Source organism: Acanthisitta chloris, unplaced genomic scaffold (genome assembly GCF_000695815.1).
Source record: "Acanthisitta chloris isolate BGI_N310 unplaced genomic scaffold, ASM69581v1 scaffold21524, whole genome shotgun sequence".
NCBI classification, from domain to species: domain Eukaryota; kingdom Metazoa; phylum Chordata; class Aves; order Passeriformes; family Acanthisittidae; genus Acanthisitta; species Acanthisitta chloris.
In genome coordinates this window covers 21,983-34,254 of record NW_008670115.1, presented here as the reverse complement: position 1 = coordinate 34,254, position 12,272 = coordinate 21,983, and the positions used below count along the sequence as shown (strand labels likewise).

Here is a 12,272-nt window from a genome sequence, read left to right as displayed (position 1 = left end):
ACTTGTGTGAAAAGCAAACAGCATGCCATCCCATAAATCATGTTCTCTTGATAAGCACAAAAATGACTAATACTGAAAGATATTATCTCCATGTAGGTCTTCACTGAATGTACCAACAAAATTTCCATTCATTTTTCTTCCTAATAAATGTAGCTGAATGTTTTGTTCATAGTGTTGTGTCTTTGCAGTAGCTGGGAAACAATACTGTAGTAGAACTAATTTGGTGAAGTACTATTAATGACCTAGTTTTAATCTTGCTAGAAGTTAAGTCTAAAGACCAAATAATCAAATCACTAGTCATGAAAAAGCCATTCCAAGCACAGAACAAATAGCAGCAGTTTCATGTTTAAAATTATAGTTCTTTCCCCCAAAAGTTGTTTTTCCGCTTAAGCACTGGTTTGCTTGATGGACTGGCGTTAGCCTTTATTCCCAGTTCTTCACCACTACTGCCCATAATCAGAAATTTCTATAGAAGTCTTTAGGAAAGATCACTAATTTAAAAGACTAATACATAGATTAATTTAATACCCTTGGTAAATTTCATTCTTCCTAGTGATGAATTAATGTGGTTTGGCAAATGATAAGATAGAAACCCCTTGGTTTCAGAAACAGAAAGCTCCTTTTATAAATACCGGAATACTAGAACACACACAGAGGATTCAATAGTAAGTGCAGACCTGTAGAAGCACTAAAGCCTTCCTGGCAGTCCTACATTACCCAGCAGTGCATTTTGCTTCTTGGTTGGTGAAGAAGAAAATACTTGTGATGCTCTAATTATGCAGTTTTCTCATACTTTTTCATTTCAGCTCCTAAATTAACAATTCCCCTTATGATTAGCCACTTTCACATACCATCTAGTCAAGCAAAATTGGGTCAAAAGGCCACACACATGAACCATGAGTATTTTAATTACAATATGAATTATGGCCAATGGAAGTCAGAACACTGTGGTGTTTTGGTTCCCCTCCCCTTATCTCCAAGTATGTGTGAAGCCATTAAGGCAGAGTACCTATGATTAATCCTTGATGAAAATGTTAAGCTTAAGGTCTTTTTGAAAGAGCCAGGTGGCATTTTGTTATAAAGTCACTGTACAGCAAGGCAAGAAAGGTCACAAAGTAACAGTCCCAAGTGTGAGACAAGCCTAAGGTAGGGAACATACAGGGCAGCATTAGAAGTGCTGTAACCCTTGACAGCTCTTCTATTTTTAACAGCAGAATAGGAAAAATGGTATCCCACTAAAACACTGCTGCAGAAAAATGTCAACTTTCTATCTGGAAAGTTTTAGAGAAATTATTACAAATGTATTTGGGCAACGTGTGAAAGCCAGCACTTACCAAACTTGAGGGAGTTTTAATAAAAAAGAAAAAGTCAAGTGCTACACATTTGTGATCTGTGCTGTGGTACATAACAAGTGTGGGGAAAAAAAAAAAAAATCAAGATACCCCCATAGTACAATGAAGAATGGGTTTGAGTCAGCTTTTCTGATACTGGTTGTGAAGTCTGCAGGAGAACCTTGCCTGTAAAGTGCACATTTGAAATTTTATTTTTAAGTATGAATTATAAAATTAAGTTTGAGTTGCCTAAAAGGACTTAAGGTGCAGAAACACTCTCTAGATGAAAACCAGTTTTCCCCACTTTTCTCTCCTTTAAGAGAGATGCTTTGTGTGTAGCTTCAGAAAAAGTAAGGAGGTTGAAAGTTACTGGAAGTTGTAGGTCACAAACCACTTTGCCTCATTCTCAAATACGAAGATCACTCAATTACTGGCATCTTCAAAAATGACCTATGCAAAACATACTACAACCACCTTTTGATACAATTTGGCACAAGAGACAAAATCAGGTGGAAAGCCAAGCTGATATGAACAGCACCACCACTGGTTCAGTGAGCTGATAGCAATTTCACTGCAATGAGATGTAGCAACTTCAGAAGTGTGCCTCATTTCATTAAAGGCAAAAAAGATAACATAAAATGCATTTCTCATTAACTGAGGTGGTATACTTGACAGAAATAGTTATTCTGGGACAAACATCTGCGTAACTGAGGCAAGGGGATGGGAAAAAAACCAAGGAAATGCAGTTACTCTACATCCACAACAGGCAGCTCAACCACACTTACCTACCTTTTGATCAAAACAACGAAAGATGGCAGACTGTATTTGAAAGGTCAGCTTGTATTGAAAATCTCTGTAAAACACCTGCAGTATCACCCGGTAGTACCAATACAAAACAGAGCAATATTATCTTTGTTTAAACTGTTAAACTTTATTATAAATTAAAATTTCTTTACAAAAAAATTGCACATAATTGACCACTCTTAGGTTCTGATGCACTGGCATTTGCAATAGTTTCTTTAATCTTCAAGTTTAATAGTCTCTGCCATGAGTCCACTGCAGAAAAGGGCAATAAGCAACCCTCTTAGAGCCTTCAAGTGCAAGAAGCATACTTGTGGCCACAGCAGTTATTTCCTTAAGAGCGGCTGCTTTTGTTTTAAATCCTGTAATGAAAAAGTCTCAAAAAAAGTTTAAAAAAGGAAAAACCCAAAATGGACTACTTGCTTTTTACTGTAAACACAGCCCAGTAAATTAATCCCAAACACAGATCTCTCAGGCATCAGCGAGAGTGTCAAGTGAATCAGGAACAGCAAACAAAGAAAAGAGTAAATAAAAAGAAAACATAAAAAAATAATGTCTGTCATTTTATTAACCATACTTACGTAGATGATGTTATGAGAATCTGGCAGGGCCAAGAAGCAAGGCCAGACAGGGAGTTCATGTTTCCAGAGGAGGGTCATGGTAATTGTTTCCAGGTTCAAGGAAAGCAGACTGGAGACTTGATATGCTCAGCAATACTCATCTGCCTTACACAGATGTTAGGGCATAGATCAGCCTGAAGAACCATTTTGGCATTTTACTGGACTTATGGCTGACCATACCCAGCGTTCAGTGATTCTTGTTTTCTGTTCTGTAAGTGTTTAAATTTAAAAGCTCATCTAGGCTGACTCCAACCTCTTGGCACTTGGAAACTAGTTTTCTCAGGTTATCAGTTTTACCTCCTCCTGATGCTTCAAACAAGAGTTGCTGAAAGAGATGGGGAAGCAGATATAAGATTTAGCCAGAGCCTGAGCATCACCACATCTATGGATATGGGATATGCAGAAAATTTACATGAAACCTCAAACTGAATCATAAGGAGAAAACATTACATCTTTCCACAGTGTTGCACATAGAGGTAACTTCTGAAGGGCTCTCTGATATAAATGATGGACCTGTAAAATAAAGGCAAGTATTAAAAAGCAGCACAATTTTGTGCTGTCAAAATGAATGATATGAAGCACAAAAATCTCTTGCAATAATTTTTAAAATCGTTTTGAAGTCAAACATTAAATTGCTACTAAAAGCAAAGGCAAGTTTCTGTCTGACCTTAATTCTGACCCTTGTATGAACATGATTAATTACATGAGGACATTCTACCTTTCTTCACAAGATTCTTGCCTCATTCATTGCACAGGATGGAATACATTCAGTGTATGATGCAGCATAGTGAATGTGTCTCTTTCACCACTCAATACGTAGTCTCAAGGTCTCGTTTATCACGTACCATCCCAATCCTGCAATGAAATAACTGTTTTCCTTCAGCATCTATCTGCGCTTTAATGGTTCATGGTTCAAAACAGAGGACCAAAATGTTTAATGCTAGTATTTACTGAAGTTTCCATCAACTACTGGTATCAAAAGTACCAAATTTAATCAGAGTCATTAGGGGAGGTATTTGTTGGCATTTTAAATACTTGTACCCTTTCTTATAAGAAACCCTTATATGACCTCTGAAGGGAATAAATGATGGGTTCTCCAGAACAGGAAGTTCAGAATCTGAATCACAGTTCAATTTTAAACCAATACCCTACTTGCTTAGTAGAAAATCCAGTTATCTGGAACAATCACTGGTTTGTGTAAACAGTTTTAAGTGCTCACTACATCCTAAACCAGGAACCCCCAAAAAAACCCAACTGCACTGTGACTACTTAAGTGATTTTACCACATACCATGGTTAGATGGCTGTAGAAGAAAACCACAAGATTTCTTCTGGGTGTAATCCAGCTACAATGCTCCACATAAGCCTTTGTTTTAATTGGTTCATTTTCTTTGAGGGCTCTTTTTTGATGCATTTGAAATAGATTTTTCTAACCAAACAAATCAGGGATCTTTTAAGTCACCAGCCTTACTACAGGCAGAGCCTTATAGTGTAGTCCATCTAATACAATGACTGAAGCAGGGATCTGTTTCTAATTACAGATTACACCAAACCAACACAGAGACAGAATTAAGGTTGAATAGGCAACCATGCCTTTGATATGTCCTGACTTTGAACTATTTTATCTTACAAACCAAGTAATTCTGCCTAGGGGATGTTCTTTTTAAACATTCTAGGAGACAGTAAAAAAAGAAAGAAAATATTTCATATGTGCTTCTAACAATAGCCATGCCACCCATTATGGATTAGCTAAAGCTTTAATATTGATCCAAAGGAAAGACTACCGACAGAAAAAGAAGGATGCTAAGAATAAGTCACTACAAGAATGACACAAATCAAAATACAGCAGAGAAGTAGCTCAGAAACACCACAAGCAAGTGGTGAGTCACAAATCCAGGGCCTCATGATACCCACCCCTCCTCACCCCCAAATACACAGCATCTTTCCACAGGCAAAAGAATATTTTGAAGGTGACAGCAACAATACCAGGAAGATCATTCTGCCTGAACTGAAGATGGATTCGAGTTGCTGTGCACTGTATAGAGTGATAAATTTTTTTCCTCCCCTAAGTACCAATAAGTAAACTTATTTTTGGAGTGAAAGAATTCATGTCTTTTGTGTGGTTGGGAGCTACTCAAACTCTGTACATACAATGGTCTGGCAGAGTCACCCTTCCAGCTACTTTATAGAACCACAGAATGGTTTGGGTTGGAAGGGATCTTTACAGATCATCTACTTCCAAACACCCTGCCATGGGCAGGGGCACCTTCCACTAGAGAAAGTTGCTCAAAGCCCCATCCATCCTGGGCTTAAACACCTCTAGGGATGGGGTATCTACAACTTCTTTGGACAACCTGTTCCACTGTCTCACCACTCTCACAGTAAAGTATTTTTTTCCTAATATCCAACCTAAACCTCCTCTCTGCCAGTGTGAAGTCATTTGCCCTCATAAAAAGTCCTTCTTCAGCTTTCTTGTCTGCTAGTAAAGATAGTCATTAGCATCAGCCAGCACAAGTCTTCCTACCCACTACCATACTTTTCAGTTCTAGCAATCTCCTCGAGGTAAAAAAATATAATAAGGAAGAAGAATACAGCCCTCCCAGTAAGGGGAAGAGATACAGAAACAGTATGCACAAGTACTCATTATATAATCCATTCTACCTTGATTGTTAAAGACATTTCTCACACTTGAGGCAAATGCTTTGGTGTATGTACATGAGTGTTTTCAACTACCTAGAAATCTTGGATTTATGAAATGACCATTGCTTTGGATAAAGCCAAGGTATGGTACATTTTACAGTACTTAGCAATTACTCATTTTAGTACAGGGTGTAGACTTACTTCTCTTTGTCCCATTAGATAGCATTCGGCAGCAATGGCTCTGAGGAAAAGAAATATATAAAAACACTTATTCTTGAATTATTTTAATTGCCATTAGTGGCAGAATACTGACTGTGGAATGGAATGACTAATTCCTCGAGAAGAAACTAGCTTCCAATGAGGTTAATCTATAGTGAAAAAATAAAAATAGCCATTTTTTAAAAACAACCTTACATGAGAAAGACATTTCAGTGGTTCCCCATTATGAACAAACACTGAAGAAAAAGATCAGTTCAGCATCACGGGATAATGGAGAATACTGCTATTGTGATATATAAAGGGGGGGAGGTAGAGAGGGGGAGACAGAAGTCAATAGTTGAATTAAAAAGGCACCTTGTAAATACATCATTCATATTTATCTGCATAATATCCATCCACATAAGTACTCCCAAGAGGGAAATCCCACTTCTCACTTTAAAGTAGTACCTCTGTAGCAAGCAGTTACTCTTTAAAGATAAGCTGATGAAAGAGAGACTTCAGCACAAGCCCAATTGGAAGGACAGTTCAGATTTACCTTTGTGATGTAAACCATATAAACAAAAGCAATATCTATGAAAACAGATGTATGACTGTTGCATTACATTTTCCAGATGGCCAGGCATGTTGGGATATTATATGTAAACATCTTGGCTTGTAGTTTCAGAATTTGAACATTGCTCTCCTCCCAGTATCGCAGAAGCAGTCTGTAAAAGGCATTCATGAGAAAGGAACACTGCTCTAATCACTGAGAACAGAAAAGCTACCCAAAGATACAAACACATTACAGAAAACATATTATGCCTAATCTGAGCCGAGAGCTGCAAGTAGGAAAAAACCCAAGCCACCATATACAATATTGACTGATCATGCTCTCAGAACAAAACAAAACAGAAGCGTTAGATACACTTTCAGAAATAACTAAGAAGTGTGAAATCAGAGAGAAAATATGATCTTGGCACATTACAAGATTACAAGTGGATTACATATCCACTTTCAGCACGCACAAAGTAACTGCACATTTCAAAGGAGGCAAATTAGTTTCACAGTCATGTGGCTAGGAGACACTGTTCAGTCAGGTCTGCTCACCCATTTTGTGCAGTATCAACACTGTCTAAGGGAGCTGCAAGTTCCATCTAGACAGAATTGCAACTAGGTTTACATTAAGCCATTCAACTTTGTGTGCCAAAAGCAGCTGTCACACTCTCTCCATGCCCACAACCACACACACTCATTTCAAGTCTTGCTTTGAGTTCTTTGGGGTCACTGTTGATGATGAATAGTGTTTCAAGCCTTTCCAAAATTACTCAATCAAATGTTCATGACTTCACTGTACCTGAATACCAGTAAAACATGGACTCTCTAATCCTGGAAGAGCATGTTTTGAAATCCTGTTCAAGTAAGAGTCAGTGCAATGCTGACATTAATTTATTTTGCTTCCCGTAAGATTTTTTTTTTTTTTTTAAATTATGGTTTCTATTTGGTAAATAAAAGTCAAGTTAAGCATTAAGGTATTTTGTTATAGACTGGTGCACCCATTTTTATTTGTCCTATGCTGGAACTATACTTGAAATACACCATCAACTAACACCAAGGTTTCAATATATAGCTGATGTTTCTCTACACACTTAAAATTTTGACCATTTGGACTCGTGACGTACAATGCAGAGTTAATTCCTGTATAACTACAGCCTGTCTGTAAATAGAACAGAACCTTGCCAAATACAAGATTGAGATGATGTCAGATGGCACAATGTGCCTCAGGCAACATGCAATAATAGAAAAGTTTTACTTCTGTAGTAGAAAGCAAATCATGCATGTCTCGCACAAAAAACCAGTAGTTGTGTTACCAGTCTGTCTGTCTTGATTACATGTATTTTTACATACCTCAGTGCAAGTCCAGGATTAGTAGGCATGGTAGAACAAAACCGTTCCAAGGTTTTGGAATGTTGAGATTTTGGAATGCAGCTCAAATAAAAAAGAATTACCTGTAGAATTTGAATTACAAACATTAATCCACTTTATAGCTCTTCTTTTGATAAGAATAATGGAATGACAAACTATGAACACTATGACTAAAGTATGTTGCTGCCTTCAAACCTTATCCCTCAAGGGTACGGAAATCAATTTGTATAAAATAAGAAAAAGTTCGTGTCAAGTTGCTAGCAACACATAATTTAGTCCTTCTAGCCTGCATTTAGTGAGTAAAAAGAAATGTACTGTCACGTTAGAGAAATGGGATCCAGGATTTCCATAAGCTTTATTCTGTCTGCATAAGTGCTCTACTTGCTTTTACTCCTACTTTATTCCTTCTGTATCTCAACCACTGTAATTTCTGTGATCAAAACTGACAGCTGAAGTCCTGTTTTCATCTGCCAGTGTTACAGCTCTGCAGAACCCTCTTACTCAAACGTATCTTCCCTCCCTCACACGTTTTCTTTCCCATTTTTTTTTGTCATTAACAGCTGCATTCACAGTACTAAAACAAGCTACAAGCTAGTTTCTCTTTGCCTGACACACCCTTTATTCAAAAGACCTCTGCTAGATGCTTTTCTGCTCATAACACTAAAACCCTCAGATACTTGTTTCTTTTTCTAGTAATTCCTAGCTCTCAGTGCACTGTAGTACACCAGTGTTGTATTTGAACAAGTGAATTACGGGTACCTGCTAACAGGTCATCAGCCTCTTTGTTTAATTAAAACTGTCCACAGACACATTTTTACCTTATTATGAAACTCATAATTGGTCCAATAATCAGCAGTACTAAACGGAATTGGGTATCGTGTGGGGACTGTCACCAGACATCTGTTCACTAGATCAGTAAAAAGCTTGAATTCCTGGACTTTGTTGTTGGATCCAACAACTTTGCTATTGATAAAAACAAGGTAACTGGAAGAAAAAAAAAAAGAAAAAAAAAGATGGTTCTGGTAGCCTTCACTAAATACTCAAGATTAACTTACTTTCTTCCCTTAAGAACTTACTCCAACCAAATGTTTTGAACAGTTTCCTGCTGCATCACTGCTCCCAGAGCTGCTTCATAAGCATCCAGTGCTTCGCCAACACTTGCATGAAGAGACTGGCACAAACTGTTTAAGCAAAAAGATAAAAAGCATTGTAGGGTCACAAACAATACATGCTATTACACATTAAGAGAAGAAACAATGAAGAATTTCCCATTCTCAGATTCTCAAATTAAATGTCATTAAAATTATCTTCTACTCTTGTAAAGTAACCATTTACTAAACCTTTTAATAGGAATACTCTGACTGCTACATAATGGAGACAAATCTTGAGTTTTCGTTTGGAAAGCTCCAGAACAATAAATTTCAAAGATTAAAACCACTGGAGAAATAGTATCAGACTGTGGCAAGAAAATTAGTGTTCTGAAACAAGTATTAGCAGGATCTGGGGTAGAAACATACTGATTATGTCAAAGGGAAAAAACTGACAAGAAACGTAAAGAAAAAACCCTTTATTTGGTTCAACCGCTTCTCAAACTAGCATACAGTTTAGACCAACATGCAGCACCTCACCAAAGACAGAGAGGCAGACACAATTTTTGATCAAAACAGTGAACAATCCTTACTTCAAGGTGTAAAACAAGAGTGAAAAAAGGCAACACTTCCAGTAAGTCATGAGGAAATAAAGAAAAATCCTAACAACCTCAGGAAGAAGGAGACTACAGAAATACAAATAAGGGCTGATGTTGCTACCTTGCTAGAGAATCCTCCTAAGTCAGGGAGAGTGGGGAAACCAGGGCTAAACAGAACGGGGAAACTACTGTAAAATAAAAGGGAAACAACTAAAAGCCTTATGAAAGAACAGCACTACTAGCAGTAGCAACCTAAACCAAAATAATTTTGAGATGAACACACCTATTTACTGTTCCCACAGGTCAGAATTTCTTAAAGATTTCTCAAGTGGAGAATTTAAGCTGATATGGACTTCACAGTTCCATAAAATTGTCTCTGTTGTGCAGCAGGCAAGTAGGTTCTTTAGGGATTGGCAGATCATTTATTGAAAAAAACCAAAGTGATTTACCCTTAGGCAAAAAAATGAATGCTCTGTTTTTGAAAATGCAATTGACTCAGACCTAACAGCTGTTTCTCTGAAATTCTTTAGAAAATCTCACCAGTAGATCTGCCACAGGTAAGGGATTTGCTGGTTAACAACATCATCCATAACATGTTCTTTATAGAGAGGTGATGTAAATTCAATTGGCATTGGAAAATTCAAGAGGTATCTACAAGAGAAGAAAGCAGTAATAAATGAAAATATCCTTCTACATAAAAGAATCCAATACAGATAGAACATTCAGTTCAAAAATCTTGTTCATGGAAAATACTAAAAAACATGCAGTTTTCCTAGATTTAACTATCTACATACAATTTATACAGAAAGCATCACACAGAAATAGTTAATATCGAAGGCTTTTACTCCCTCATTATACACAAAGTTAAATGTTGCCTTGTATCTCAGACTTTCCCCTCTCCACATACAATAATCAAGTAAGGCAGAATCATCTACATACAATCAGCTAAGCTGCACTGCCAATACTAAAGTTCATGTAAACAAATGTAAGCAGGAATAAAATCTAACACCTAACTTAAGAGAAAAACATGCCAAAACCTCATCCGTATAAGCTTCAGCAGAGAAGGTTTAGGCTTTGCAGGACTTCAGAAGTATCTATTTTGACTATAGGGAACTTGCTTATTTCAAAACTTCAGTAAGTCTCTCAATTACGTGCTAAAATTTAGGTAGAAAACCATCAGGCTATATATGAAATCTATGTCTTTTCATCAGTAATCATCTGGATCAGTATCATGCTGAACCTCTGGAGTGAAGCCTTTTGCAAGTACCTAAATAGAGCATTTTAGGGCTGCAATTTTAGGCTCCTAGCTTTAGGGGAAAAAACCAAAACCAAACAACACAACTCCAGCAAATACATGATTGATTTTCAGCACCCAAATCTAGAGATTCAATTTGCTTACTTTTTTATCTTTAGGTGTTTGTGGTTTTACAATTTAGTGTCTATGCAAAACAAAGTACAAACCTTATATCACTGAAGCTTTGGCAGAACATGCCAAGCTAAAAATGAAAGAGTTTAAAAGTCATAGACTATCTTGTTATTCATGAAAAAGCAAATGTTAACAAAATTTAAATTACAAAATTATTCTAGATATACCTTAAGAGATCCATGGGACCATGTTGTTGGCATGTATTCTCAAAGAAAGCTGCCACGAAATCTTGCAAGAGTGGAAGAATACTGCTTGACCTTTCCTGTTTTGGTTTGAGGGTTTTTTTAAATAAAAAAAAATTAAAATCAGATATTACCCTGAAAACAGTAAGAACAATTTAAGCAAAATAAATAACAAAGCGTGTGTTTATCTCTGCAATGCTCCATTGTCTTCATTCTCTGAAGAATGAAGTCTAATTGGGTCAGGCAGCAGAAAATAGCTGAAAAAATGTTACAGGGTCTACTTTTAATCTGTGTTACTCTTGCTTAGGAATGTTAACACTGGATTAAAACAATTCAAACTATAAATTTATGATTTATGTAATTTCTATTATTATCTTTAGTAATTTCTATGACTACTTTTTATCATGTCACTAGTCTCGCCAATTTCACTTTTCCCATTTATACAAATGAGTACTAGACATTACAAAAATATCATTAAAGATTAATCTATTTGGTAAGTGTTTCAAACAACACACAAACCCCCAAGCTTTACAAATCTAGCAGACCAAAAAGTAAGTGTAGAAACGGAGTATTACCTGTGAAACAAGAAATTTACACAACCGATAAAAAATTTCTGCGTTCTGAGGATTCTTCTCAAAAGCTCCAATCCACACCTTGTGGGCATTGTCACACTGCTCCATCTGCAAATACAACGTGGCCAAACTCTCCAAGAGCTGACAGTTGTTAGGGCAGAGCGTCAGTAAAGATCTGCAAAGTTCTGCAGCAGATTCCCACCTTAAAAAAAAAGTAAAGGTAAGTTTTCAAAAACACAGAGTTGAGTACTCCCCAGTTTAAAATCTCTTTAAACAGCTTACCTTTCAAGAAGTTTCAGCAAAGCTATCATGTTTCTGTAGAGAGGAAAGCAGATAGCTATTCTTTTGTCAGCCTCAAGGCTTTCATCAGTACATGTTTTAACCGCATCTTCAAAACAAAAGTAAAAATGACATCTTCAGACCTCAAGCAATGTCAAAGTTATTTGAAGCCTTAACATAATAAAATGTCTCCTTTAACATAATGAAAATACAGAAGTGTGGAAAGATACTTCTAAGAGTGCTGCTTTTGCAAATTATTAAGAAAGGAAGATGTTGATCTTTGGAAAAGCTTTCTTCACATTTGTCACCAAAGTGCAAAGACAAAAATCTTTCAGTTTCATCTCTGATACATTTTAAAAACAGGAAACATCCTACCAATGAAATGTTAAAGCAGTAGTTCAGATAAAAGCCTAGCACTGTATTTAAACCCACATTCCAGGATTTTAAGCATAGATGCTGAAAGCTACTGAGACAAAAGCTAATCTATTATTTTTCTTCTCAGCCTAACAGAAAGTCCTCCAACAATGAACACCCCATTATCATGGCTAGACTGTCTTCACTCCCACAGCTGAACTACTCAATTATCCTTGAGTATTTCCACACAGAATTACCAC

General features: G+C 36.7%; 1 protein-coding gene across 1 annotated transcript in view; it reads right to left on the bottom strand.

Annotated features, from left to right (window-relative positions):
- Nucleotides 1-2,243: 2,243 nt before the first annotated feature.
- The window catches only part of ZFC3H1 (zinc finger, C3H1-type containing), a gene marked incomplete at its 5' end in the record, with an annotated part of 31,550 nt that continues 21,521 nt past the window's right edge, over nt 2,244-12,272 (bottom strand). Inside the window, 11 exons of the mRNA XM_009073573.1 lie at nt 2,244-3,077; nt 3,203-3,265; nt 5,593-5,632; nt 6,213-6,314; nt 7,495-7,595; nt 8,331-8,496; nt 8,589-8,693; nt 9,740-9,850; nt 10,793-10,887; nt 11,383-11,581; nt 11,662-11,767. Of these exons, the coding sequence (XP_009071821.1) occupies nt 2,940-3,077; nt 3,203-3,265; nt 5,593-5,632; nt 6,213-6,314; nt 7,495-7,595; nt 8,331-8,496; nt 8,589-8,693; nt 9,740-9,850; nt 10,793-10,887; nt 11,383-11,581; nt 11,662-11,767 (1,226 nt within the window). The remainder of the gene's footprint in view (nt 3,078-3,202; nt 3,266-5,592; nt 5,633-6,212; nt 6,315-7,494; nt 7,596-8,330; nt 8,497-8,588; nt 8,694-9,739; nt 9,851-10,792; nt 10,888-11,382; nt 11,582-11,661; nt 11,768-12,272) is intronic.